Source organism: Sesamum indicum, linkage group LG1, assembly GCF_000512975.1.
Source record: "Sesamum indicum cultivar Zhongzhi No. 13 linkage group LG1, S_indicum_v1.0, whole genome shotgun sequence".
Classification (NCBI taxonomy): Eukaryota; Viridiplantae; Streptophyta; class Magnoliopsida; order Lamiales; family Pedaliaceae; genus Sesamum; species Sesamum indicum.
In genome coordinates this window covers 1,605,680-1,631,042 of record NC_026145.1, presented here as the reverse complement: position 1 = coordinate 1,631,042, position 25,363 = coordinate 1,605,680, and the positions used below count along the sequence as shown (strand labels likewise).

Below are 25,363 nucleotides of genomic sequence, written 5' to 3'. Positions count from 1 at the left end.
TTATGTGATATAAATTCACATGATGGACATCATTATGTCCGTACGCATTTGACATAGCTATTTATTTCTCCGAAATTAGTATGATTACTTGACCTGCAAGATGATAAATTAAATTCCCAGATGAAAATTCTGACAAGAGTATCATGTCATGTGATGAAAAATTCACCTTTTTCTTTTGACCTCTGCCCTTGGCAAAATTTTTACCATTTTTGGACTCTAACTTCTCGGGACTTGTCATCCTTTTTTGGGGGCAAAACACAAATTCACTCATTATATTTGTTTTTATTTTTAAATTATCTTCGAACTAATCAAAACATACCCAAAACATAATATTAAATATATAATACTTGCGTCCTATCATACCTTACTCGATTCCTTGGTTTATCACATTTGGTGTGAACGTAATCTTTGATGTTTTGATGGGAACCATCATGATTCACGGATTTTGGGTACACTTATTTTTGAAAATGTGCGATAGAGGATTCTTAGTGTTGAACTTCCTTATGCTGTTAGTACATGCGTACTTTATCGTTTATGACTGATTCCTTGGCCTGTTGAGGAATCCACCTAGTTGATGCTTGTTGTACTGTACTTATGTACCTCCTTTACTTAATGAAATTTACATTTATCGAAAAAAATACTTATTTTAAATTATCTCCAAAAATAAATCCAAACATACATACTATCTCTAACACACACTTATTTATCTTTTTTTTTTTTCTCTATTTCATAAAATGAATCCAAACACTATGATTATATTTGTTATCATTTTTAAATTATTTATGGGATGGGCAAAATATACTTAATATTTGTCTTCATATACAAATATCATATTTTGGTATTTTTTAATCTCATTTGGCAAAATACATACATATATGAATATACACAAAAGAGATATGATTTGACAATAAATTGATAATGAACAGTGACTTTTGTCTTCCAAACCACAACATTAAACATACAATACTTATACATATATATAAATATATATAAAGAAGATATGATTTGATAATGAATAATAATTTTTGTCTCTCAAAACACAACATCAAATATACAACACTTATTTTAAATTATCTTTCAACAAATCCAAACATACACACTATCTCCAACACATACTTATTTGCCTCAATTTTTTTTCTTTATATATCCATTTAACACAACAAAATACTCCAAAAATGAATCCAAACTTAGTGATTCATAATTTCAATACTTATTTTAAATTATCTTTCGACAAATTCAAACATACACACTATCTCCAACACATACTTATTTATCTCTATTTTTCTCTTTATATATCCATAAAACACAATAAAACCTCCAAAAATGAATCCAAATATGGTGATTCATAATTTTATTCATAAGAATTTGGGTAAATTACAATAACTTCCCATTATATTTGGCATAATTATGAGTATTCTCTTATTATTTGGAAAAATATTGATACCCATCTCAAATAAAAAATATTAATAATGTAGTCTTTAAACGGTGAAGCGGACATTACTACTTTATCCTTACTAAAAAAATTTAAAAATAAAAAAATATTTGAAAAAATGTAAAAAAAAAATTAAGAATGCATAAAATAAATAATCTATAGAGAATTTAGTCCATAAAAATATTTCTAAAAAATATAAAAAATTCTATAAAACTATAATTTATAATTCAAAATGATATTTTAGTCAGTTCACCACAAAAATTAAATAAAAACTAATGAAAGCTTATAGAATGAGTTTGTTATTAGAAGAACGCTAAAATCAAATGAGTATTTTTAAAACAATTAATTTTTTTTTTATAATTATATCAAAATTTAAAAAAATAATTATAATTTACTTTGAGAATTTTGGTCAGCTATAAGTTCTGCCATTACATCTTGATCGAGGTAGCTCCCATTCTGAAATACTTTTTCTTGGTAAAGAAAAAAGAATTCAAATTTTGAAAATTTTGCCCTTCTCTGTCTTGAGGGAAAATTTTACCCTATAAATAAATTCAAGATAAATTATAAATGGCTTTCATGAGATTTATTATAAATACCCTTAAAATTAAAGACGATCTAACAATACTCCCTATAATGACTATCATGAGAGAGTATTTGTTAGACGAGTATTAGTTTAAGAGAATAATTATAACTTTTCAAACCACAAATGAATATTTGTAATTATATCAAATTTCAGGAAAGTCAGTTGTAACCTATCCTAAATACAATATCTCGTCCATGTACATAAATTTTTATTTAGATTGCAATTATACTTATCATGTGATTAGTTGAACGACATGAAATTTAATCTATTTGAATATTCGATATAGCAAGAATATGGGATGGAAGGAAATAGTTGAAAGACATGCATGCATCCATCTTCCCCTACGAAGAAGTAGGGTCAAACATACATCATTATGTATTTATGGTAACTTTTCAGATCGCTCTATTAATACTTTCTGTTTCAATCACAAAACATACATTCATGTATTCATGTTCATGTGTGTATGTGGCCTCGGCCCTTCAAATCCATGTGTATACCCACAGCATTATTGAAAAATTATTATTTATATCAAGTTTGGTCGAAATAAATTATATTTAATTATACATCATTCACATTACAAGTGTATTAAATTATGATATAGTGATTTCGATCTGACAAAATTGAATTCAAATTAGAATTTTTCAATCAGTATCATCTATTTTATTCTCGGTTTAGTACCTGAAACATGAATATGGCATCCACTATTAAAAATACATATATATATGTATGCAACAACTCACCATTGCCACCAGTGATCTGACTTTCTATTTCAAATTGTATTGTTTCTCCTATTTTATTCAAAAATATCTTCTAAAATAAAATAAATGATCCCATCCTTTCTTGTATGGAAAGTATTCCATCAGCATCCGTTTTAAAATATTTTATACATAATGAGGTCTGATCTCCAAAAGATCGTTCATCGTTCGATATTTGGGCTCGGGGTACGTAAAACTAGTTTGGAATTTGTACAAAATGACACGTGTCGAACTTGACCCAGCGTGAGAACTCCGATGCTCAAGTCAGATCATTTGTATAAGTGGATTGTATATCAAAGTAAATAGTAAGTAAAAGCTCTTGAATAATTACCACCATCTTAAATGAAGAGTTTATATACTTAAGGTTTGTCGTACGAACAACATTTATCTGTTAAGACGATGCTGCCACGTGTTCTCTATCCTTGGCTTTCTGCTTACTTTTGAATTGATGGACTTTCTTAGGCCTTTATTTATAAGTTCATATAATTTCTGAACATACTTTCAACCCACTTTATTATTTTGAGCCTTACTTATTTTATCCTCATCTATACATATAATATGTATATATTAAATACAATATAAAAATAAGATACCAATAAAATTAACAACAAAGACGCAGTAAATTTTGGAATAATAAATGATCTAATTTATTGCAATTGGGTCTCGTCCAAAGACAACATCACTCATGTTAAATTATATATAAAAACGCTATTCGAGGTTAAATTTTATGAAGGCGTATATGCAGCAAAACGTGATAAATATATTCAGATTTCCAATATTTCAGACAGAAACTCAATAATGTAGAACTAATTAATGTCTGAACAAAACAATGTAGGGTAACATTAAATCAACTCAAAAAACAATTCGGATCTTCGGCGGGTACGGGTCAACCGGGGCATAAACTTTCCAAGTGCATGGCTCAATAGGGGTGGATGTGGGGCAGTACCCGGACAGTACCTCTTTGTCCCCGTACCCGAATGCTATAACACCCACATCCAAAGGTGGGTTGGGTCGTCGGCCCTCCATTGCTCCGTTCATCTCCGGAGCACAAGATGATGACCCGTGAGGTTGGCTGGCGGGCGGGTTGGGTCGTCGGACCTCCATTGCTCCGTTCATCTCCGGAGCACAAGATGATGACCCGTGAGGTTGGCGGGCGGGCGGGTTTTCCATTTTGTGTTCTTTGGATGAGTTGAACCAAGAGAGGAATCCCATGACTGAGAAGCTGCAGCAGACAGGTCGATCGTAGGGTTATGGTGTGGGAATTATGGCGTATATATTTAGGGTTTTTTCCCTTTTTCTTTTTTCGTTTTTTTTTTTTTGGTGTGTTTTAATTGGAAGTTGTTAATTACATTGTATTTAAGGAAAGATTTGAATAGTGAAATTTCCTTACAAGAAAAATATTTCGTATGATATTCCGGAAGAAAATCAAGTGAAAAGATGAAAAATATTTACCAAAATTAAATTTGATCGAATCAAACTAACCACAAAACAAGTTTGATATATACTATTTCTGTATAATTGATATAGTAAGATATTTGTTGATTGATAATACGTGTAATTCTATAAGCTTTTAAATCATTTAATTATTTTCTATTGATTACCATCAAGAAATTTGTAGACGTTCAATTATATCAAACATTATAAGAAATATGATTTTTGTTACAGTTAATCATCATAGTTCAGTGAAAAATTAAAGTAAATACTAATTAACTTAACTGCGTATGGTTACTAATTATTATTTTCGCAAACAATGCCAAAATATTAAATATTTTTGTTATATTTAAATGGCTAAGATACCTTTTTAGTCCCATAAAATAAGGAGAAAATTTTTTTGGTACCACAATTTTGGCAGATGTCGCTTTTAGTCCAATACAATTTATAATCATGTATTTTTAGTTTCAAAAAGTTAAGTTCATTGTGGTTTTGAAAAAAAAAAAAGGCGTTGCTTGAGATTAAAAAAATGTTATAATTTTGAAACTAAAAATGCCTAAAATCACATATTTTAGAACTAAAAAGTCGTGATTTTAAGTTTTATGGAACTAAAAGCGTCACCTGCCATAGTTGTGTTATAAAAAAAAAATTCTACCCTTATTTTATGAGGCTAAAAAGATATTTTGCCCAATTTAAAATTATTAAAAAAAGAGCCGACATTTAAATATTTGCTTTGATTTTATATAAATGTAGTATAAAATATTAATTATTATAATTTGTAAATTAACCTTGATAGTTTATAATATAAGAAATTAACTTTTTCTCCAGTAATATGTATATTCTTAAAAAAATACTTAACTAATTTGATTTTTATGTATGCAGTGAAATACAAGATAAAACACATCAAATCTTGATTGATATCGCAACTTGATCATATAGCAACTACAACTACTCAAAAATCTGCAATTTCAACTCTTGATATACATTTCCCCATTTATTCTTCCTCACAACGGAAAAGAATATTTCAATTTCGGCTGAAAAATTCTAACTCAAATCAAATTTGTTTCGAATGGACCGAGATAGATTAATCAATCATCTTGGGGTCGGGGCCGACCGCAACACTCTATTGTACCAAACTGAATGAAGTATCATATGAAAAATGTCATACTTCACAGGCACATTATGCCAAAGAAAATGCTGCCTCACCTGCTCAACTCGATGCTGCATCACAACATACCTCCTCTCCGAAATTGAAACTAATATGTTCTTCAAATTCGGGATATCCTTTTCCAGTACGAAAACGGCGAAGGATTCCCAATTCAAAACATCGAAAAATGGAGGCACGAAATTGTCCGACAGGATCACTGGTACACAACCGTAGATAATTGCCTCCACCACCCTTGGACTGTTAACCTCGTAGCCCTTAGCGCATATGCAGTACTTGCTGTTTTTCATGTGCCAAACATAGTTGCCGGCTTGCATCCGTCCAAAGATCTTCATGTCGGGATCTTTGTTCTCCCAGTATTTTAGTAGGATCGGACGAACGTAGCCGTGCATCTTGCCAGCAAAGAAGGCGAGGATTTTCCGCCCAGATGGAGGGTTGCCTCCGATTTGTTTCATTGGATTTTGAGGTGACTGGATGTAGGTCTCTGGGAGGGATACGTCCTTGCCTAATTGAAAACCTTCTTTTACATCCGCGTTGCACAATGCTCGTATGCAGTTTGCCATGAGCCGCTTGGTCTCAAAAGGTGCCTGAAAGAACAGAGAATGTTCTAAAATGGAGCGTATCAAGTATTGATCATGAGAATGAAATTATGATGGTTGAAGTTCTTTGATAATAAGCTTCTAATCTTACCACAACTAGCATATGTGTGTGTGTTAATGTGTGTTTTCCAGTACGCAAAACCATAGATTCAATGCAGAATAACAGATATCACGAAAGAGCCTCGAAACATACCCAATCATGGCAAGCAACAAGAAAATGATCCGCTCCATCTGTTCTATTCCAGAAGGGGTAGTTTTCCTTGATCGTGCCGAGGTAGTTCTTCAAATATTCAAGGATGTCATGAAAAGAATGAGAATCCGGCACGTAAACATAGTCCACCAACAGTTGAGAGCTGAACGGTAAGTAAAACAAGTGTGCTTCTCCCGGATTGCTGGTCAGAAATTGGTTACTTGCTTTCAGGAGTTTCATGAACCAACCCTCCGAGGCGTAGATCCCTTTGAGCCTTGGCTGATGGAAAACGGGCCTTTTTCCATCCTTGTAGATGTAAACCTTGAGCTTCTGTTCCATAATTTCATAGCTTCTGCATTCAATAATCAAAAACAATACCGTATGTTCTTATCATTATCAGACAATACCTACTAACAAAATTTAAATGTAATTCGGACAATTGTTGATATCCTAAGCCCTTTGCAAGAATGATACTGTACAAAGATTTATATCAACTGGAGATGTGGATTTATATATGTACCTCGTAAACATTGAAAGATTTCGATAAACAGGTGCGTATAATCGGGGATGATCCATGACAACAGCTACATTTTCAATTTGGAATCTCGCGCCTAATAACTCTTGATCAGCGGCTGAAGGCCATACCGGACTCTGCAACAAGAATTCTCATTGAGGAGTTCACTTTTTTCAACAGATAGTTTACATATCACTCAAAGCTTCTTACACGAATTTACCTTCATGAAGGATGAAACACGACTTCGGATCAACATATCGTTCATCTCAGATATTGATACTACAGACGCCAATGGTCTCCCCGGCATTTCCTTTGGAGGAGGAGGAGGACTATTAGCCACCGAAGAATGTTCCTCCGTTGGAGAAGGTTTCCAAGTTGTCCCGTTTTCGTTTCCAATAGTTTGGGGACTATAAGCTACCACAGTTGCCCCAAGCCCGATATCCACATTTCCGTTAGAGACTGATTGAGACGGAGAAATCACGGGTACTAAGGCAACGTTCTCATTCAACACTAAGACGGTGTCATTATCTCCAAAACTAGCAGACGGGCTAATATCAGCAGCAACATTTTGTGGCGAAAACTTATACTTTGCATCACTAGACGGCGAAATCACGGGTGCTAACAGAGCATCCAAGTTCATCGGACTTGGAGCAATTCTTGCATTTTCGCCCCACACTAAGACAGTGATATTTTCTGCAAAACTAGGAGATGGACTAATATCAGCACCAGCATTTCTTGTCCAGATCATATGCTTAACACCACTATCCGGTGCCGGCGGAAAACGTAAACTTGACGGGCTGGCAGCACCTTCGTCTTCCACCGTATAAGACAAAGGTGGACTAATCTCCGCAACTGGCCGAGGTACATCATTTGCCATTTCTGCACTAGGGTTCATCTTTGCTGCGTTTTCTAGCACAAAATTTGTAACATTTTCATCCCTCGACCTAGGAATCAACTGTTTTTCCTTAAACATTGCATCTCTGTCGGCCCGGCTATTGGCATCGAAGAAACTCTTGCCAGAAGACAACAGTGAGAGCATGCTATCTCTATACGGTAGCTCGAAATACTGAATTATCAAAACTGATGCAAGAACCAATGCGATTAGCCATAGCACTCTCCTGGTTTCCACTTGACATTTAAGGTTGAAATCGTTACCCATTACCACAAATCGCCAAGACAAAGTGGTCTTGATTAATCTGAGATCACCTCTACAGTTCCTGCAATACAATCCAACCATCCAAATTCAAAGAAAATATATTCAAAATATTCCCATAAATTGATTATATAGCCCACTTCTTTTATATATGAATCCAACGTGAAAATACCAAACATCGAGAATTAAACATTAAACCACTCGAAGAAAGAAATTCACACGGCGTTGCATGATCCACAACGTTAGATGAAAAACAACCGATTGATCATGTAAGAAAAATTACTCAACAACTGTTAAGAAACCACCGAATTAAAGAACAAGAAGAAAAATTCAAAAAAAAATTATCTCAGATTAAAACTTATCATTCAACAGATTCGAACAAAACATCTTAACACCAAACCCACCAAAAAAAAAAAAGAAAAAGAAAAAACTTAGAAGACAAAGAATTCGTGATGATATCATCATCATCAGGAAAAAAAGGAAAATTATTACAAAAACCAGAAAGCAAATAATTTACCTAAATAAAAGGAGAATTCAAAGAAGTGAGATTCTCCACCAAACTTCAATAGTCTACAAACTCCGAGTATGTGTATGATGAGTTGTTGTATGGGGTTCCCATGCATTGGCTGCCGCTTAACCAGCTTTCTGGTGGCTTACAAGTGTAGAAACCACGTGGTCGTGGGTTACAGCTTTAAGCTTCTATCTGGTTGGCTAGCTTCTGGCTTTTGGGCTTTTTGGCTTTCCCCAACCTACGTAAAAAAAGCAGATTCAGATTGAGATTACTATTCAGCATTCATCGTCATGTATGATATAAGTTCAGACATCGGAATTCCCACAGATTTTGCTTAAACGCCACTCTTCTTGCCTGATTAATGCTCTTTTTCCTATTCTTTTAATCGGCAGCTTAAAATAAGTCGCTTCTCCTCTATATGGGTATCTGTATCTATTCAATGTGTTGGGAAATTGGGTTGAATTTGTGTACTCATAATTTAATATGTATCTATATTTAATATAAAGTTTGAATTTTGAAAATAATTACTATAATTTTATTTGAAATAGAATTTGTAAGAATCTTGTATTTATTAGTAGTATTTAATGGTTATATATATATATATATTTAATCCGAACCCTTTTTTTCCCCTAATGAATACTACTGATTTTCCAGCCTCTTTTAGGCAATTAAGGAATGAATTAAAGGCAGGTTAATTAAGAAGAATTGAGTGATTTTATATGTATAATTATGATCATTCAAATATTTGATTAATTACAAGTTACCATATTTATTGTATACTGTAATTATTTGGTATCTTTGAGAAATTAGAGAGAGGAGGTATATGGTTTTCATATATATAATATATACTATGCATGTTAAAATATTTTCAAATTGAATTTTAGTTTAAAAGAAATATTATTTTTTATATTTTTTATGTATAGAATAATATTTTTTTATATGATTTAAAGAAATTTGTAATCAAACGGCGACAATTATGTTATTATGTTATCTTAGTACGTAATTAAATAATGTATCTAAACTAATACAGAATTGGTCAGGTCAGACTGACTGTGAAACCCCATATTTGCAATGGTTGATTTCAGTATTCTTGAATGAACATTTATCGTCCATAATGTCTAATCACAATTCTAACCCTACTGTGCTTGCTTTCTTCCTTATATTCACTACATGTTTCCAGGGGTATATCCGTCTTGCTGTCTTGAATCTGAACCACTTATCTTTACGTATTTCGGACATAGATCAGAGAAAATTTTCACATTTTTATTGTAATTTGGTACAATCCCAAAGGCAAATTAACATACAAAATAAGTGAAAGAAAGAGTGAAAACTCTTTGATCATCATAGCTTAGAAAGCATCGTCTCCTGAGAGTGGAAGGTGAGACCTAACAATGAAGAAATTCTCATAGATGAAGCCTGCAAGCCCACCACCGATCAGAGGCCCAACCCAGTACACCCAGTGGTCACTCCAATCTCCACTAACCAAAGCAGGCCCAAAAGACCTAGCTGGGTTCATGGAGGCCCCAGAGAAAGGCCCCCCAGCCATGATATTCGCCCCAACAACGAGCCCAGTAAGAAGTGGGCCCAGCCCATCAATGATGCCCTTCTTCGGGTCCACTATTGTAGTGTAGACTGTGAAGAGCAGCGAAAATGTCAACACAATCTCCATTATCACACCTTGTGTGACCCCCACTCCACTTGCCAGTGAATGTATTGGCGTTGTCTGCACATGTTTTTCAGAATTAGTTATCAAATAAAATAAATCAATAAATATATATCCACAAGCCGGTCTTGCGTGCATATAATAAATATTTTTTTTTATATTTTAAAATATATTATAAATTAGAATAAAATATACAAATCAATACATTACGTTAATAAAAAGAAAGAAAAAAAATATCAATGCACGTAAATTTTAAAAAGTTGAATAAGTTAGTTATTTTATCATAAAAGATTGAGATCTCATGAACAAATTCAAAATCATGGGCTCAAGTCCCAGGGGATGTATGGGTATTTATCTCTCACTTTATGTGGTTGTTGTAATTTATTTATCGTTATTAGTCATATTAATAAATGAATTGAGGTACTACTTAGTGTATCGAGTTATAATAATTTATTTATCATTATATTAGTAAAAAAAACGTAATTACTATTATAATAAATCAATAAATAATATTAAAATAAATCGATAGCCATACATTTTAAAATTCGATCACATCACATGACAACTTCACCAACTAAGTTTGGTCGCACGGGCATACCTAATTGAATGTGACCTATTGATAAAAGTCTATATCTTGTGTGTAAGCATGCAAGTGAGATGATCATGGCTGTCACCAATATATAATAACTAAATCAATTTTCAACAGCCATAATTGAAACATATATACATTAAATTAGACAAATAAATTAAATCCATAAATTTTAAATTTCTTTTATACATAATTATTTGCATCGAATCACGAATACTATTATTATTTTTCTGGACTCATCATATATAATACGGATCTTATATTTTAAATCTGTAATTGAATTTTATATATACATGGCATGTGCGTATGTGTACCATATGACACATTTTGTAGTAAAAAAGAATATTAAAACAAAATATATAAGGCGATATACCAATTTAAAGGCCTGAAATATAATTTTAAAACCCAAAAAAATATAAATTTAATTGCAAATAATAACAAAATAAGCAGTGTGATGAAATGGAGTAGGGGAGTTTACCAGTCCACCAGTGAGATAACTTAGGAGAGCGCATGCAGCCACAGAAGCCAACAACTGATCAATCCAATACAGAATTGATCTAACTACGGTGATATGACCGCCGACGCAAAGCCCAAGGGTGACCGCCGGGTTGAGGTGCCCGCCGGAAATACGGAAGCCCGCCGCTAGCAAAAAGCAAGACAAATTGAGATTTAAGTAGCAAGTATTGATGTGATAATGTCTCCAATATTATGTTGTTCGACAATATATAGATTATTTTTATTAATCTTCCCATATATATATATATATATATATATTTATTAGTTGGGGGGAGGAGGATGACCGGTAGCCATGGCGGATCCGACACCAGCAAAGACAAATAGGAAGGTGCAAATGAACTCGACGATGAGGGCTTGGAGACAGTCCGGCTGCAAGGCCTCTCTGAAGCTGCCTATTGCAATTTTAGCCATAATTGGTCCAACGGAATCCTGAGTGAATCAGAAGAGCTAGTTGATTAGCGCTTAATAAATAGCAAGTATAGTAGGACAAAACTTGGAAAAAACCAAATATGTGTATTTATAGAAGCATATTGCATTATTATTCAAAAGTGAGAATAGTCCACTAATTATTTAACTAAATAATGATAAAAAAGGAGACAAAATTATGCATGTAAAATATTAAAGATTCCATAATCTTGGGGAGGTGGCATGTGAGGGGTAGGGATTATTGTACTTGGAATGACAAATGTACCCCTGGACTTGTTATGTAATGTCGGAATTGTCCTTTTCGATGTCAAATTTTACCTTCTTAGACCTTTCTAAATAATTTACCTCTTTATGTCTTTTAAAATGAAATAATTTATCTCTTTAAATAGAAGGGTAAATTACTATATTTTTTTAGGAGATACTTTGTTCATTTGCAATAATTAAAGGGGTAAATTGCTATTCATCCATAAATATCATAATAATGAATAACCATTGATCTTATTAATGTGCATAAAAATAGGCTAGCTCAAAGAGGCTCAAGCGATCCAAAAAGAAGAAAGAAACAAGAGGCTCGTAACATTATAAAAGGACCTGTCAGGCGGCTTTGGCGGGTGCCCCTTAGAAAACAGATTGGCAAAAGGAGGAGGCCCAAGACATCCCCCTCAAAGCCCGACAAATATTCGGTTCAAAAGGCACACACACGTGGCAGCCCACTTTCCCACGTGGCATCTCATCAACCTATGTGTTAACAACCACCTTGGATCACATCGCTGATGAAAGGTCTCCCTAACTCGCAGATAAGAATTCAAAAACACGTCCATATAAATATATGTTTACTTTTCCATACTAAATGCACTTCATGATACCTTCTTGACACATTTCTCATTCTTTGGACATTCCCCTCATGTCATTCACACTTTTTTTACTGTCTAAATTATCTCTCTCACTCTTTAAACATTCTATAAGCACTCTACAAGCACATTATCACGTATTCTTGCATTTTTTACTGACTTTATTCACCATATCCTGAGTGTCCATATCAATTGAATCAGTACGTAGTTTTAACCCATCACTTATAATGATGAACAATCATTAATATGGTGGAAAACATTATACTCGATTAATTAATTGGCTTTGTTTTTTAAGTTGAGAAAGTGAGTAGACTAAGGAATTTAATTAATTATGTTCTTGAGAGAATATATATATATATATATATATATAAATTTAAAACAATAATGGGAATAGGTGGAGTGCATGTGGTGGGAGTTGACCAGTAATTAATCATGAAATACATATACTCTCTTTATTTATCCACCACCAATTCATGCAAACCCTTCTATCTTTTGCTGTTCATCAAGTAAAATTTCCCCACTCTGCAATCACTATGTTCCATTGGTGACTCATTCTTAGTTGTCCTTTTCATTTTAAAAAGATTATACATATATATATATATATATATATATATATATACACACACACCAACAACAAAAGATTGATGTATTTTAAATTCCATAAATTAGTTTTTTTTGTAAATTTAATTTTGCATTTTTTAACAATGGAAAGTTGGTCACATTTTTTAATTATACACCAATCATACTGCAACTATATTGCACTTGTCACATAATTAATTCTGATTGACGGTCAAACTCGATAAGAGTTAGAATTTCCCCCACGATATTGCACTCCAATAACTCCAAAAGATTTCCAATTTTAGTCTTAATATAAGTTTTAATTCCATTAGAGTTCTAACAAAAACATCAACTGCACGGCACGAGCTCCGTTAAATCTTGAGGGGCATAGCCCATGTTTTTGTAAAAAAAATAATTAAATTAGAGAAAGCCTCTCTTTGAAATACATAATTTCGACAGAAATGAGCGGTCTCTGTCAGCCTCATACGTACATATCACTAGATTAGGGTTAGGTCTTAGAGGAGGGAAGCACCTTATGTTTCATTATAGCTAGTGTTGTTGATCTCTCACACGTAGGTTGTATTTTTCAATCAAAAAATAATTATATATAATAAAATGTAAATTTTCTGAAGATAAAATAGTAAGTTGATAAAAAAATCATAATAATAAAATATAAAAACGGACATTAACCTTTATATTTTTATCTCAGATACAATCACGTAATAACAATACAAAATCATCTCAATCAAACTCATATTTTTCACCAAAAGTGATTATAATTTGTAATTGCCGACCACGCAATCAAATACTGTTTCTATCGATGATGTTTGAAGTTAGAAAAGAAGACATAAACTACTTACATTAGCTGTCACAATTGAAAACTATGGTTCCTTTGACTTCAAGGGTTCTTTTTTTGTTCATTGACTTTATTTTTAAATATATAGCTAATTATTATTATTATGAAGATTTTAATAATTAACATGATTTTTTTTTAAAAAAAAAAAATAGTTTAGTACTATGAAGAATTTATTACTTTGGAGAAGAGGGCTTGGGCAGAATTGTTTTCATGGCTTTGTAACTCATTAATGCAAATTAATTAAAAATTAAATTTTAATACTTTCACTAGATTTAAAAAATGATTAAATTATTAAAAGTTGTAGGAGTTCTGGGCACTAGTTGCATATGCATCCCACCCACTCATACAAGTGGTACATATATGCACATATTTTAAAACCTAATAATTATCTATTCAACATTAAAAAAAATGACAACATAAGACTTGGGGATTGTTACACTTCTTTTTCTTGAAATTTGGTATACTTAAATGTAATTTATAAAAATTATATTTAGTACTTTTGAGATTTGTTTTCTTCAAACGAATAAGGCTCTTTGTTAGTCAAAATTCACTGAATTTTTGTTGATATTAACAAAAAGAAATTGAATGAATTTATGTTTACTCTCGATTGACTTATTATTGACTTAGTGCAGATCAAATAATTTTTTTCGGATTAAACTACCTTTATATTGGTGAAGATATACCTCTTCACATGCACTAACGTGTAAAGATGTATAAGGATATTTGAGTATAACAAATTAATTTTGATCTGCTATAAATCAATAATAAATCAATTGGGTGAAAATATATATTTTTTAATCAATAATTTTGTTAATATCAACAAATACGATAAATTTTGACTAATAAAAAACCTTATTTATTAGATGAAAGCAAACCTTTAGAGTATTAAATATAATCTTTTAAACCACAGAAAATATATGCATAAATATATCAAATATTAAAAGAGAGGAGTATTATTATCCCTAAAGCCTAATTAGCTTTGCCTCAAAGTACCTCACCTACCAACCAAATGTGCAATTTTTTTTTTATAAAAAAAAATAAAGTAGAAGAAATAATAATAAGAATAATTTAAATAAAAAAATATTGGGAAGTGCAATGCTCAAAGGTTGCTGCTTTGTGCATGAATAGCATAATAAATGAGATGGTGGCAGAAAAATTATGACAGACAGGCATCTACTTTCAACCTCCATCCCACCCATCTATCCCCTTCAATATTCAAAAAAGATACATCACCATCTGACAAGGGGTGATCCAACCAGTTGAAGAAATATCATTTTTTATTATAATTAATTAGTGTGGTAAAAAAAAATCTTAATGAATATAAATTAATCATGACTCGGCAATGGTCATTAATCATTATTTCTACAAGTGATGCTAAAATATTATTATAATTAAAACTATGACAAATATTGATTAATTGTAAAATTTAGGTTTCGCATTGATTTTATTTGATTGTGATTAAAAGGGGGAAATGACACTTTTCGTCCCCTAATTTAGGATCTTTTAACTTTTGGTCCCATTGGTTACGAAATTCTCACTTTTGTCCTGTAGCTTGTAAAAAGTAGCATTTTTTGTCCTTATGATACATTTTCATTATATATTTTAATGAAAAATGTCACGTGCTTAGCACGTGACGGTTAGAGTCTTTACACTTTTGGTCCCATATATTACATGATTCTCACTTTTGATCTCATAACTTTAAAAAAGTAGCACTTTTGGTCTCAAGTACTTAATAGTGGCCTATGTTATATTTATAGGCAAAATACCCCCTGTGTCATTTAAAAAAGGCAACAAAATATCCCCTCTCCGTTACAAATTAACGGAGAGTGCATTTTTACACGCCTAAAATGAGAGTGGGTATCGTTTTTGGCCTTTTATAGGATTACTTTATGTATGCAAATGTCCATTTTACCCCCCCCCCCCTTTTTGACATGTAAATATATTTTAATAAATAATATATTATTAATTAAAATATATTTTAATAAATTATATTATTTATAAAATATATTAATTAAATATCAAAATACCTAAAAATATATTAAAAAAATTTAAAAGTTAAAATTTTAAATTAAAAATCACCATACAAAAATAAATATACTCAAACTCACATTTTAAATTTAAATATTGATATATATAAATATTAATTATTATTAACTTAATTAAATTATTATATAATTTAAATATATTTAAATAAATATATTAATTAAACATAAAAATCTTATATTAATTTTTAAAAATTATATTATTTATATTAAATTATCATAATAAGTATTTTAATAATTTTTATTATTTTTTAAGATTTTGAAAAATTATTATTTTTACTCATTTTTGAAATAAAAAAATAACTACCACCAACCACGCTTCGCCGCCACCACAGACCACCATTGACCTGGATTTGGACGACATCGATGGCCCAGCGAAGTGGACGACAACCACCCCCTTCTGCAGGGGCGACGACGTGTCGCCGCCAATAGAGGGGATCGACTGTTGTATACATATATATAATTAATATATATTATACATATAATGTATATATATATATCTATAATTATTTGTATGTAAAAATAAAAAAATATATTTAGATTACTTTAAATTTGGACCGTTGATTTTATGTTATCAATACACTTGGCTAAATCTGCACTGTCAGTTCTAAGAGTATTAATGTTATCAATTGCAAATATGTCATGCTCATTCTTGTGCAGATATTTTATAGGTTTAAACACATTAAAGTCTATATGTTTATCATTAACTCTAAGAATGAGTTAACCTTTTTGCAAATTAACCAATGTTCTACTTGTAGCAAGAAAAGGTCTTCCTAGAATTAATTCATATCTAGCACAATGAAATCAACACGGATGACGAATTTTTCCGAGTTATTTAATTTTTTATTATAAAAAAAAAGAAAATTTATATTAATATAATTTTTTTAAATATATTAATAATAATATAACGAGTCGCGATTTTGAATCGCGACTCGATTAAAAAAGAAATTTTTTTTTAAAAAAAAGTCCCAAATCGGGATTTCGAATACCGACTTGAAGTCGGTATTCAAAATCCCGACTTGGAGTCGGTATTTGGAATACCGACTCCAAGTCGGGTTTTCGTATACCGACTTGAAGTCGGTATTCGAGATCCCGATTTGGGACTTTTTTTTAAAAAAAAATTTCTTTTTTAATCGAGTCGCGATTTTAAAAAATTATAATATTAAAATTATATTAATATAAAAAATTATAATTAAGTGTATAAATATAATATGTATATTTTTCGTACAGTTGTAAAAAATACAATGAAGTATATAATTATTTTTGACAATCCAATACTAGTACATTTGATTGTGTAGAAGAATTTCTTTGTTAGGATTGTTGCCTTGCACGCGTTTGCGCCCAATCTATCTCGTTGTGAATAATTTATAAAATTATATTATTGGCTATTTTATGATTTTGGCTATTTATATTAATATTCAATTAAACATCACATTTGATATAAAAATGATATAATTGGTTAATTAAATTATTAGATTTGTTATATTTAACCACATGCGTAATTCTATGTATTGTTGTTTAATTAAATTATATAGTAATGATAAATTAATAGAAAATTTATAGAAATATTCCAAAAAATCTTCTTCACAATCAGATGTGCCGGTATCGGTTTGTCAAGAATAATTGTATATTTCATTGTATTATTTACAATTGTACAAAAAAATATACATTATTATATTTGTGCACTTAATTATAATTTTTTAAATAAATATAATTTTAATTAATTATATATAATTAAATAAAATTATAACTTTAATATGTTAATTAATATAATTGTAATTTTAATATGTTAATTATGTATAATTAAATGAAATTATATAATTAATTATTTACAATTTAATTAAATGAAAACAAAAAGAAAAATTGCCCAAGTCGTGATACACAATCAGATGTACTGGTATTGGATTGTCAAGAATAATTGTATACTTCATTATATTTTTTATAACTGTACAAAAAAATATACATATTATATTTGTACACTTAATTATAATTTTTTATATTAATATAATTTTAATATTATAATATTAATTATACAATAATTAAACAAAATTATATAATTAACTAACAAAATTTAATTAAAAAAACAAAAAAAAAAGTTTGCACTTGGAGTCGGTATTTGGAATACCGACTTCAAGTCGGTATTCGAAATCCCGATTTGGGACTTTTTTAAAAAAAAAAATTCTTTTTTAATCGAGTCGCGATTCAGAATCGCGACTCGTTATATTATTATTAATATATTTAAAAAAATTATATTAATATAAATTTTCTTTTTTTATATAATAAAAAATTAAATAACTCGAATTTTTCCACTTTGACCAACACATCCTCCACTATTCCCAAGTATACTTAATGCATCTATCTACTAGTTGCAAAAGTGATTATAGTGGGAGTAAGCTCATGCATTCCAAGTTTCTCAAAAATAGAATATGCCATCAAATTAACATTAGCACCTAGATCACATAAAGCTTTATCAAAAAAATTGGTATTCCTACGGTGCAAGGGATAGAAAAACTCCCTGGATCCTTAAGCTTTGGTGGTAGCTTGTTTTGGAGAATCGCCGAGCATTCTTCATTAAGCTTCATCGCTTCACCTCCTTCCCACTTTCTCTGATGGAGATCATCTCCTTAAAAATTTTTGCATAACTTGGCATCTGCAAAAGAGCATCAATTAGAGGAATATTTATATGAATCTTTTTGAATGTTTCTAAAAAAAATTCAAATTATTTATCCAAGTTAGCTTTTAAAATTCTTGAAAGATATGAGATATGTGGGAGAATATCATCTGAATTAAGTTTAGGAGGACTCCCTCTTATTTCCTCTTAAGGTTCCTCTTTTTTTTTGAGTTTGTGTTTTCTCCACTTGTTCATTTGTTGGCTTATCTCCAATGATTTCTCCACTTTTGAAGGTGATTGCATTGACTTGTTCCCTTGGGTTTTTCTCGGTATCACTTGGGAATTGTCCATCTTTTCTTCCAGAGTTATGCTTACCAATTGTCCTATTTGAACCTCCAAATTCCAAATTGATGCATCTTGATTTTGGAATAAGGTGTTTGCTGCTATGATGAAATTAGAAAGCATGTATTCTAGATTGCTCTTCTTTTCTTGTTGGGCTTGCTGTTGTGGTTGATGATACCTCAATGGTCTTTGTTGTTAATTATTACTCCACGAAAAATTGGGCGGCTAGACCATCCCAGATTGTATGTGTTGGAGTATGGGTTGAAATTAGACCTGCCACCATGAGAAATAAAGTCAGCATCTTCATAAATGGAAAAATTAACTCCATACCTTGCAGTTTTGACTTAAGTGTCCCATTTGACCACATGCACCACAAGGTCCCATGGGTGCACCATTCCGTATAGCAGCCCCAAGGTTATCCATTTTTTGTATTAGTGTAACCATTTGAGCAAACAATGTGGTTATTACATCGATACTGTGAATGTCAACTACTCTTTTGTCAGTTCTCTCCTCCATACGAATATAGATTGACTGTTATCTCATCAATGATGTTGAACGCTTCTGATGACAGTTTTTTCATGATAATGTCACCTACAACTGCATCAATGGTAGCTCGATCAGCTAAAGTGACACCATTGTAAAAAGTTTGTACTTATTGTCACACGGGTAATTCATGATGAAGGCATCTTCTAAGCATATTCTTGAATCGTTCCCATGCATCATACAATGATTCTCTATCTAAATGCGCAAAGAAAGTAATGTCATTTAACATCTTAGCAGTTTTAGTATGAGGAAAATATTTAGCAAGGAACTTCTTAGTTAATATAGCTCATGTAGTGATACTACTAGCAGGTAAGGGTTGAATTCAATTTTTGGTGGTATCACTTAATGAGAATGGAAAAATTATAAGTCTAACAACATCATCGCTAACACCATTAAACTTAAAAGTACCACATATCTCAAGAAAATTAGGAAGATGTTTATTAGGGTCCTCATTAGGCAAACCAGAGAATTGCACATTGACCGGATGATTTGAATGATGGGGTTTGATCTCAAAATTGTTTGTTTGGACGGTAGGCTTGGCAATGCTGGAGATTGTCCCATCAACTGTCGGAAACGAATACTCCATCATCTTCCACGGTTCCCACGTGGTCCATGGTTGGCTCAATGTTTGCAAGTTCTTCGGTATCAGAGTTTCGACTATTTTGTGTCATAAAGTTGTCAACCAAAGAAAGATAATAGATGAAGGTAAAAATAAAATTAAAAAAAAAATGTCCAAACTAACCAAGATAGAGAGTTATGATATTATGTCAAATTAAATCCACGATAACGGCGCCAAAAACTTGATTGCTAAAATATATATAGGTCACTAGCAAATGCACTAACTATCAAGTAGTATAATAAATATCATTGCCATGAGGATTTAAATGCAATAATTATCAAAATTATAACTAATCTATGATTATCTGGATGACTGTGAATCAAGTGATAGATTAAATACTACTATTACTAAAAATAATTACTAACTAAAATAGATCAGACGAACGTGTTGGAGAAGATTCAAATATGAGAAAGATGCTAAGGCAACTAGTCCACCTAATCGATCCAATGAATGCAGAAATCACAAATTAATCTAACAGGTAACGCTTTCATACTCTAAGGTTCCTCCTAGGTTAATTCAATATACTCTCTCGAGTTATATCAAATCTATTATTATCAAGAAAATAGTATATTCCTCCAATCTAAAACTCGTGACAATAACGCATTAAGATCTATGAACAACTTGTGAAACCAGGTGAATCACGTCTATGTATGTCCACATATAATTCAATTCACGCCATAAATTACCCTTTCAACTATGTTGAATTCCCTTCCAGTTCATCAACATAATTAATTCAATCTAAGAGATGACCAAGCTCTTGAATTATAAAAACAAACACAGTAACACATTGATATATTAAAGCAAAGATGTAGATTAATTTGATAGCACAAAAGAAAGAAGATAGAAAGACTCATGAAGTTGGAAATCGGGATCAAACGGTCTATCTTCTCTGGTGTCGGATCAACTTCTATTTTCTTGTCTTCTCTTTATATTTTGATGTGAATTTCAGAATTAACTCCAGCTAAAAAAACTCCTTAATCTTCTTCTCTTCCTCCTATTTATAGTAATTCCCGAGAGTCCTAAGTTTAGTCTAATTTTCCTTATTTCTCTCCTAATCCTATTGTTACTAAACTTCTCAACATAATTACAATGAAATAAGCTGCTAAATATGATAATTTGACTAAGCAATTATGTTGGGGACTCTTTAATTTCTGTCTGATAACTAAATTCGATTCTCTATTTCGCAGATTTCTGATAACGCATGAGTCACGGGTTATTTTTTATACACTTTTTTGCTGCATTTCTAGATTTGTCTTGCATTTGAGATGTTTTCTTGCAACTTGTTCTTTTTCCATGAAAGCACCTAAAATGTAACAAATAAATCCAAAAACAAACATCATATCACAAGAATATAGAAATATTAACGGCAAAATGTATCACGTAATTTCCACTAATCAGTCTCCCCCACACTTAAATCATACTTGTCCTCAAACATATAACTATTCAATCATTCACCTTTATGTATTTTACTTATGTCTTGTAATTTCTTGGCTCTTTTATATATAAAAATAAATAAATTAGATGTAATCAAACGATACAAATAGCTACTTGAAGCATTCAGCCCACCTACATTTTCAGCCCATCAATTTAAGACTTCACCCACAGCCCACACTTTATATCAGCCTCACTCAAGCCCGTAACATTTATGCACTTTGTACTCAAATCATAAATTTAATTAATTATATTTTTTAAAGTTTTAAAGATAATACATATTAATAATGTGTGACGGTAATATCAAAATGGGATAAACACATCCTTATCGTTGGAAAGATATGGGTTTTTTTTTTTTATAATAAAGTACAACAAAGGTACCCTGTCTTGAACTTTGTCGGTTTTCTAGAAGTGGGCAACCGATATATATCCTTAATAGTCACCACCTCAATTTCTGGAATTTGAATTCAAGTCCTTGATGAAGGGATTGTATAATGTCACAATGAAGAAGAAATATAGTATGAATTCCTTAGTCCAACCTTTTTTTCTTCAGTCAAGTACGATAAAGTTGATGCCTCCTTCGTTTTCTAGACTCTAACTTTAAATTATACTTTTTATTAAAAAAAATTAATAATAAATCAGGTCTAGTCAAATCAAATTAATTATACAATAAATTTGTTATATAATTCATTTTTCTTGAATTGTACACTAATTATATAACAAGTGTATTATATTTATCTTACAATGATTTGAATTTGACCAAACCTGATATGGATTAGAATTTATTGAAAGAATTTCAACCAAACACAACCTTAATGTATTATTTTACAAAAAACAAAAAAAAGAAAAAGAAAAACAAGAAAGTATATATATAAAGTAAATTATAACTATCTCCTGACGTAAAATCTATAATTATGTTAAATTTTGTATAGTTGTAATTCATATATATATATATATATATATATGTTACATGGAAGTTAATGGTGAATTGAAGGTGGGCTGCTGCAAGATTGGAAGTTGCGCAAATGAAAACCTAATCCTCGACACCTACTAACTTTTAATGCCAAATGGACTTCCACTCTCAGTCGTTATCGAAAACCTTTCATTGAAGTAAATAATAATATTTCAATTAGGTATTTTTAAATCTAAATAATATTGCTTGGCAACATCAAACAATGTCACGTCATTGATGTTGCCGACGTAACACTTTTCTCTACAAATCCCATTTCTTAATTACTACTCCAACACTGCACTCACCACTGTGTGTGCTGTGTGTGTGTGTGTTTAAGAGTGTGAAGAGAGCTGAAATAAGTCCATGTTTGGGAGAGGTTAGAAATGGAGGAGAAGAACACAATGCTGGAAGAGCATCTCTTGGAGAGAACCGATCAAAAGGGCGGATTCAGAACTTTGCCCTTCATAATTGGTGATTCTCCCCTTCTTGCATTCATAATATTAGATCAAAATCCCATCTTCTTTTTTAATTTTTTGTGTCGTTCTTGATCATGGGACTCTGTTTTCTTTTCGTGTTCATGATGTCATAACAGATCAAAATCCCATGATTATTCTCGTATAAAGTTTCATTCTTGATCATGGGACTCTGTTTTCTAGCTATGCATGCTCATAGTTTGGTGAATTTTCACACACTTAAGCACCGAATAAAATCGTTAGTTTTTCTTTTCTTTTTTTTTTTTTTGCTGTAGTTCTTTTCTTGCAGTGGTTGGCGTGTTTGGCTTTGCTTACGTTTGTCGTATTTGAATAGGAATTGAGGCACTGGAGAAGATGGCCACTTTCGGGCTGATGCCAAATATGACTCTGTATTTGATGAAAGAATATCATATGGGAATGACCACTGCATCCAATCTACTGTTTTTCTGGTCAGCAGCCACCAATTTCATGCCACTTCTTGGAGCTCTTGTTGCCGATTCTTTCTTGGGCAGGTTTTATACTATTGGGATTGGTTCTGTTATCTCTCTCATGGTAATTTTTATCTTCATTCTTTTGTTTGGACAATGATCATAGGTTATGTTGCTTTATTACATTATTTCTATGATGAATACATACTTATCTCGAGTAATTCTGAGTTTGATTATTGTGATATGTCTTGAAAGTCGTAGGATCGAATCCATAGTCATGTTCTCCCCGGAGCGGAGTTATGGGTTCGATTGCTATGATTTGTCTTAAAGATTTGGCTCGAAGTCTATAGTCTTTTTCTCGAAGAGTAGAAAAAGGCTTGATTGTTAACGACGAACCCTGGTATTAATTACGGTGTTAATAATGTCTTTTTCATGAATAGTTGATCTATTCTCCTTTGAACCCTTCTGTGTTATGCTCGTCTTTTGTGCTTTAATCCTAAGATTGATTAAATTTTGCCGATTGAAGGGGATGATTCTTCTATGGTCAACAACAGTAATCCCACAAGCGAGACCTCCTCCATGCAAGCAATTCAATAACAGTTGCAGCTCCCCGACGACTTTCCAGTTCATGTATCTATGTACCGCATTTGGGCTGATTTCTGTTGGGGCCGGTGGCATTAGGTCTTCTTCCTTAGCCTTTGGTGCTGATCAATTGGAGAAAGGTGATTTCAAGAAAAGCTCAGGTCTGAAACAGAGCTACTTTGGCTGGTATTATGCTTCATATATGTTCTCTGTCCTCATCGCTTTAACTTGTGTCGTTTACATTCAAGACAACATGGGATGGGGAGTTGGTTTTGCAGTGCCTGCTGTGTTAATGTTGATTGGTGTTAGTATCTTCTTCTTAGCTTCCCGTTTCTATGTCAAGTTGAAAAGTAAGACAAGCTTAGTCACTGGTTTCATTCAAGTGGTCACAGCTTCTTACAGAAATCGACGTCTAGATTTAACAGACGGTGTAATCAATGTTTGCCATCGCAAGGCTGGCTCAGCACTTGTTTTCCCTAGTGAAAATCTCAGGTATGAGAGTTATCCTTTCAAGATTTACTCTCAAGCCTCTGAGTAACGAGTAGTTTCACTTATGATCTTTAGGTTTCTAAACAAGGCATGCATAGTTAGAGATCCCGACAAAGACTTGACAGCCGAAGGCAGAGCTGTAAACCCATGGAGTCTGTGCAGTGTTGAGCAAGTAGAGGAGCTGAAAGCCCTGCTCAGGGTACTCCCTATATGGTCCACAGGGATGATCATGTCCATAAACATCAGCCAGAACTCATTCCCATTACTCCAAGCTGTGTCGATGGACAGACGTATTACGTCAAGTTTCACGATACCAGCAGCATCATTCAGCACGTTTACAGTTATATCCGTTATACTATGGGTTGCTGTCTATGACCGTGTGTTTCTCCCCTTGGCATCCAGAGTCATGAGAAGACCCGTTCATGTAAGTACCAAAAGAAGAATGGGAATTGGAATAGTTTTCTCATTCTTGGCCATGTTGGCGTCAGCTGGTATAGAAGCTATTCGTCGATCGCTTGCAATAGACGAAGGATACTTGGATCACCCACTAGCTATGACCCAAATGTCGGCAATGTGGCTGGTGCCACAGAACTGCCTAACCGGCTTTGCTGAGGCCTCAAACGCCATCGCACAAAATGAGTTCTACTTCTCGGAGTTCCCAAGAAGCATGTCGAGTATAGCATCGACACTGAACGGGATCGGGATGTCGTTGGCGAATTTAGCAGCGAGTTTAATAATGAATGCTGTTGACAGCCTCTCAAAGGCAGGGGGGCAGGAGAGCTGGATTTCGAGCAATATCAACAAGGGTCACTATGACTACTATTACTTGGTTCTTGCTGCACTGAGTATGGCTAACATGATGTATTTTCTTGTCTGTAGTAGCATGTACGGGCCTCTTAAAGAAGAGGGCAAGATAGCAGAAGAAGAGGATGAGCCTTGAGATGTTACTTCCTACCGGCTTGTAGCAATGGGTGTTGTAATCTTCTACTTATTTAACTCTTTTTTTTTTTTTTTTTTTTACAAAAATGAAAATATTAGAAATTTTTTATTTTAATATAT

General features: G+C 32.2%; 4 protein-coding genes across 5 annotated transcripts; 1 reads left to right on the top strand and 3 right to left on the bottom strand.

The window, feature by feature from the left end:
• LOC105156108 lies at nucleotides 3,623-3,982 on the bottom strand. Its single transcript, XM_011072155.1, has one exon. The coding sequence runs from the start codon at nucleotides 3,980-3,982 to the stop codon at nucleotides 3,623-3,625; it is 360 nt and encodes a 119-aa protein (XP_011070457.1).
• LOC105171572 (probable glycosyltransferase At5g11130) lies at nucleotides 5,183-8,548 on the bottom strand. The gene is made up of 5 exons (XM_011092767.2): nucleotides 8,340-8,548; nucleotides 6,890-7,886; nucleotides 6,676-6,806; nucleotides 6,159-6,507; nucleotides 5,183-5,953 (listed from the first exon to the last, which is right to left on the bottom strand). Exons 2-5 carry the CDS (start codon nucleotides 7,826-7,828, stop codon nucleotides 5,294-5,296), a joined length of 2,079 nt encoding a protein of 692 aa, XP_011091069.1. The 5' UTR covers nucleotides 7,829-7,886; nucleotides 8,340-8,548; the 3' UTR covers nucleotides 5,183-5,293.
• On the bottom strand, nucleotides 9,574-19,210 carry LOC105156097 (aquaporin TIP4-1-like). The gene is made up of 5 exons (XM_020692904.1): nucleotides 19,118-19,210; nucleotides 18,425-18,484; nucleotides 11,442-11,530; nucleotides 11,064-11,283; nucleotides 9,574-10,056 (listed from the first exon to the last, which is right to left on the bottom strand). Exons 1-5 carry the CDS (start codon nucleotides 19,208-19,210, stop codon nucleotides 9,682-9,684), a joined length of 837 nt encoding a protein of 278 aa, XP_020548563.1. The 3' UTR covers nucleotides 9,574-9,681.
• Nucleotides 22,553-25,316, top strand: LOC105171421 (protein NRT1/ PTR FAMILY 1.2). Of its 2 annotated transcripts, XM_011092655.2 has the most exons (5): nucleotides 22,553-22,803; nucleotides 23,140-23,357; nucleotides 23,760-23,976; nucleotides 24,064-24,307; nucleotides 24,380-25,316. In XM_011092655.2, exons 1-5 carry the CDS (start codon nucleotides 22,716-22,718, stop codon nucleotides 25,242-25,244), a joined length of 1,632 nt encoding a protein of 543 aa, XP_011090957.1. In that variant the 5' UTR covers nucleotides 22,553-22,715; the 3' UTR covers nucleotides 25,245-25,316. The 2 variants fall into 2 exon arrangements, with proteins under 2 accessions (XP_011090957.1, XP_011090875.1); XM_011092573.2 differs by having other exon boundaries at nucleotides 23,760-24,307.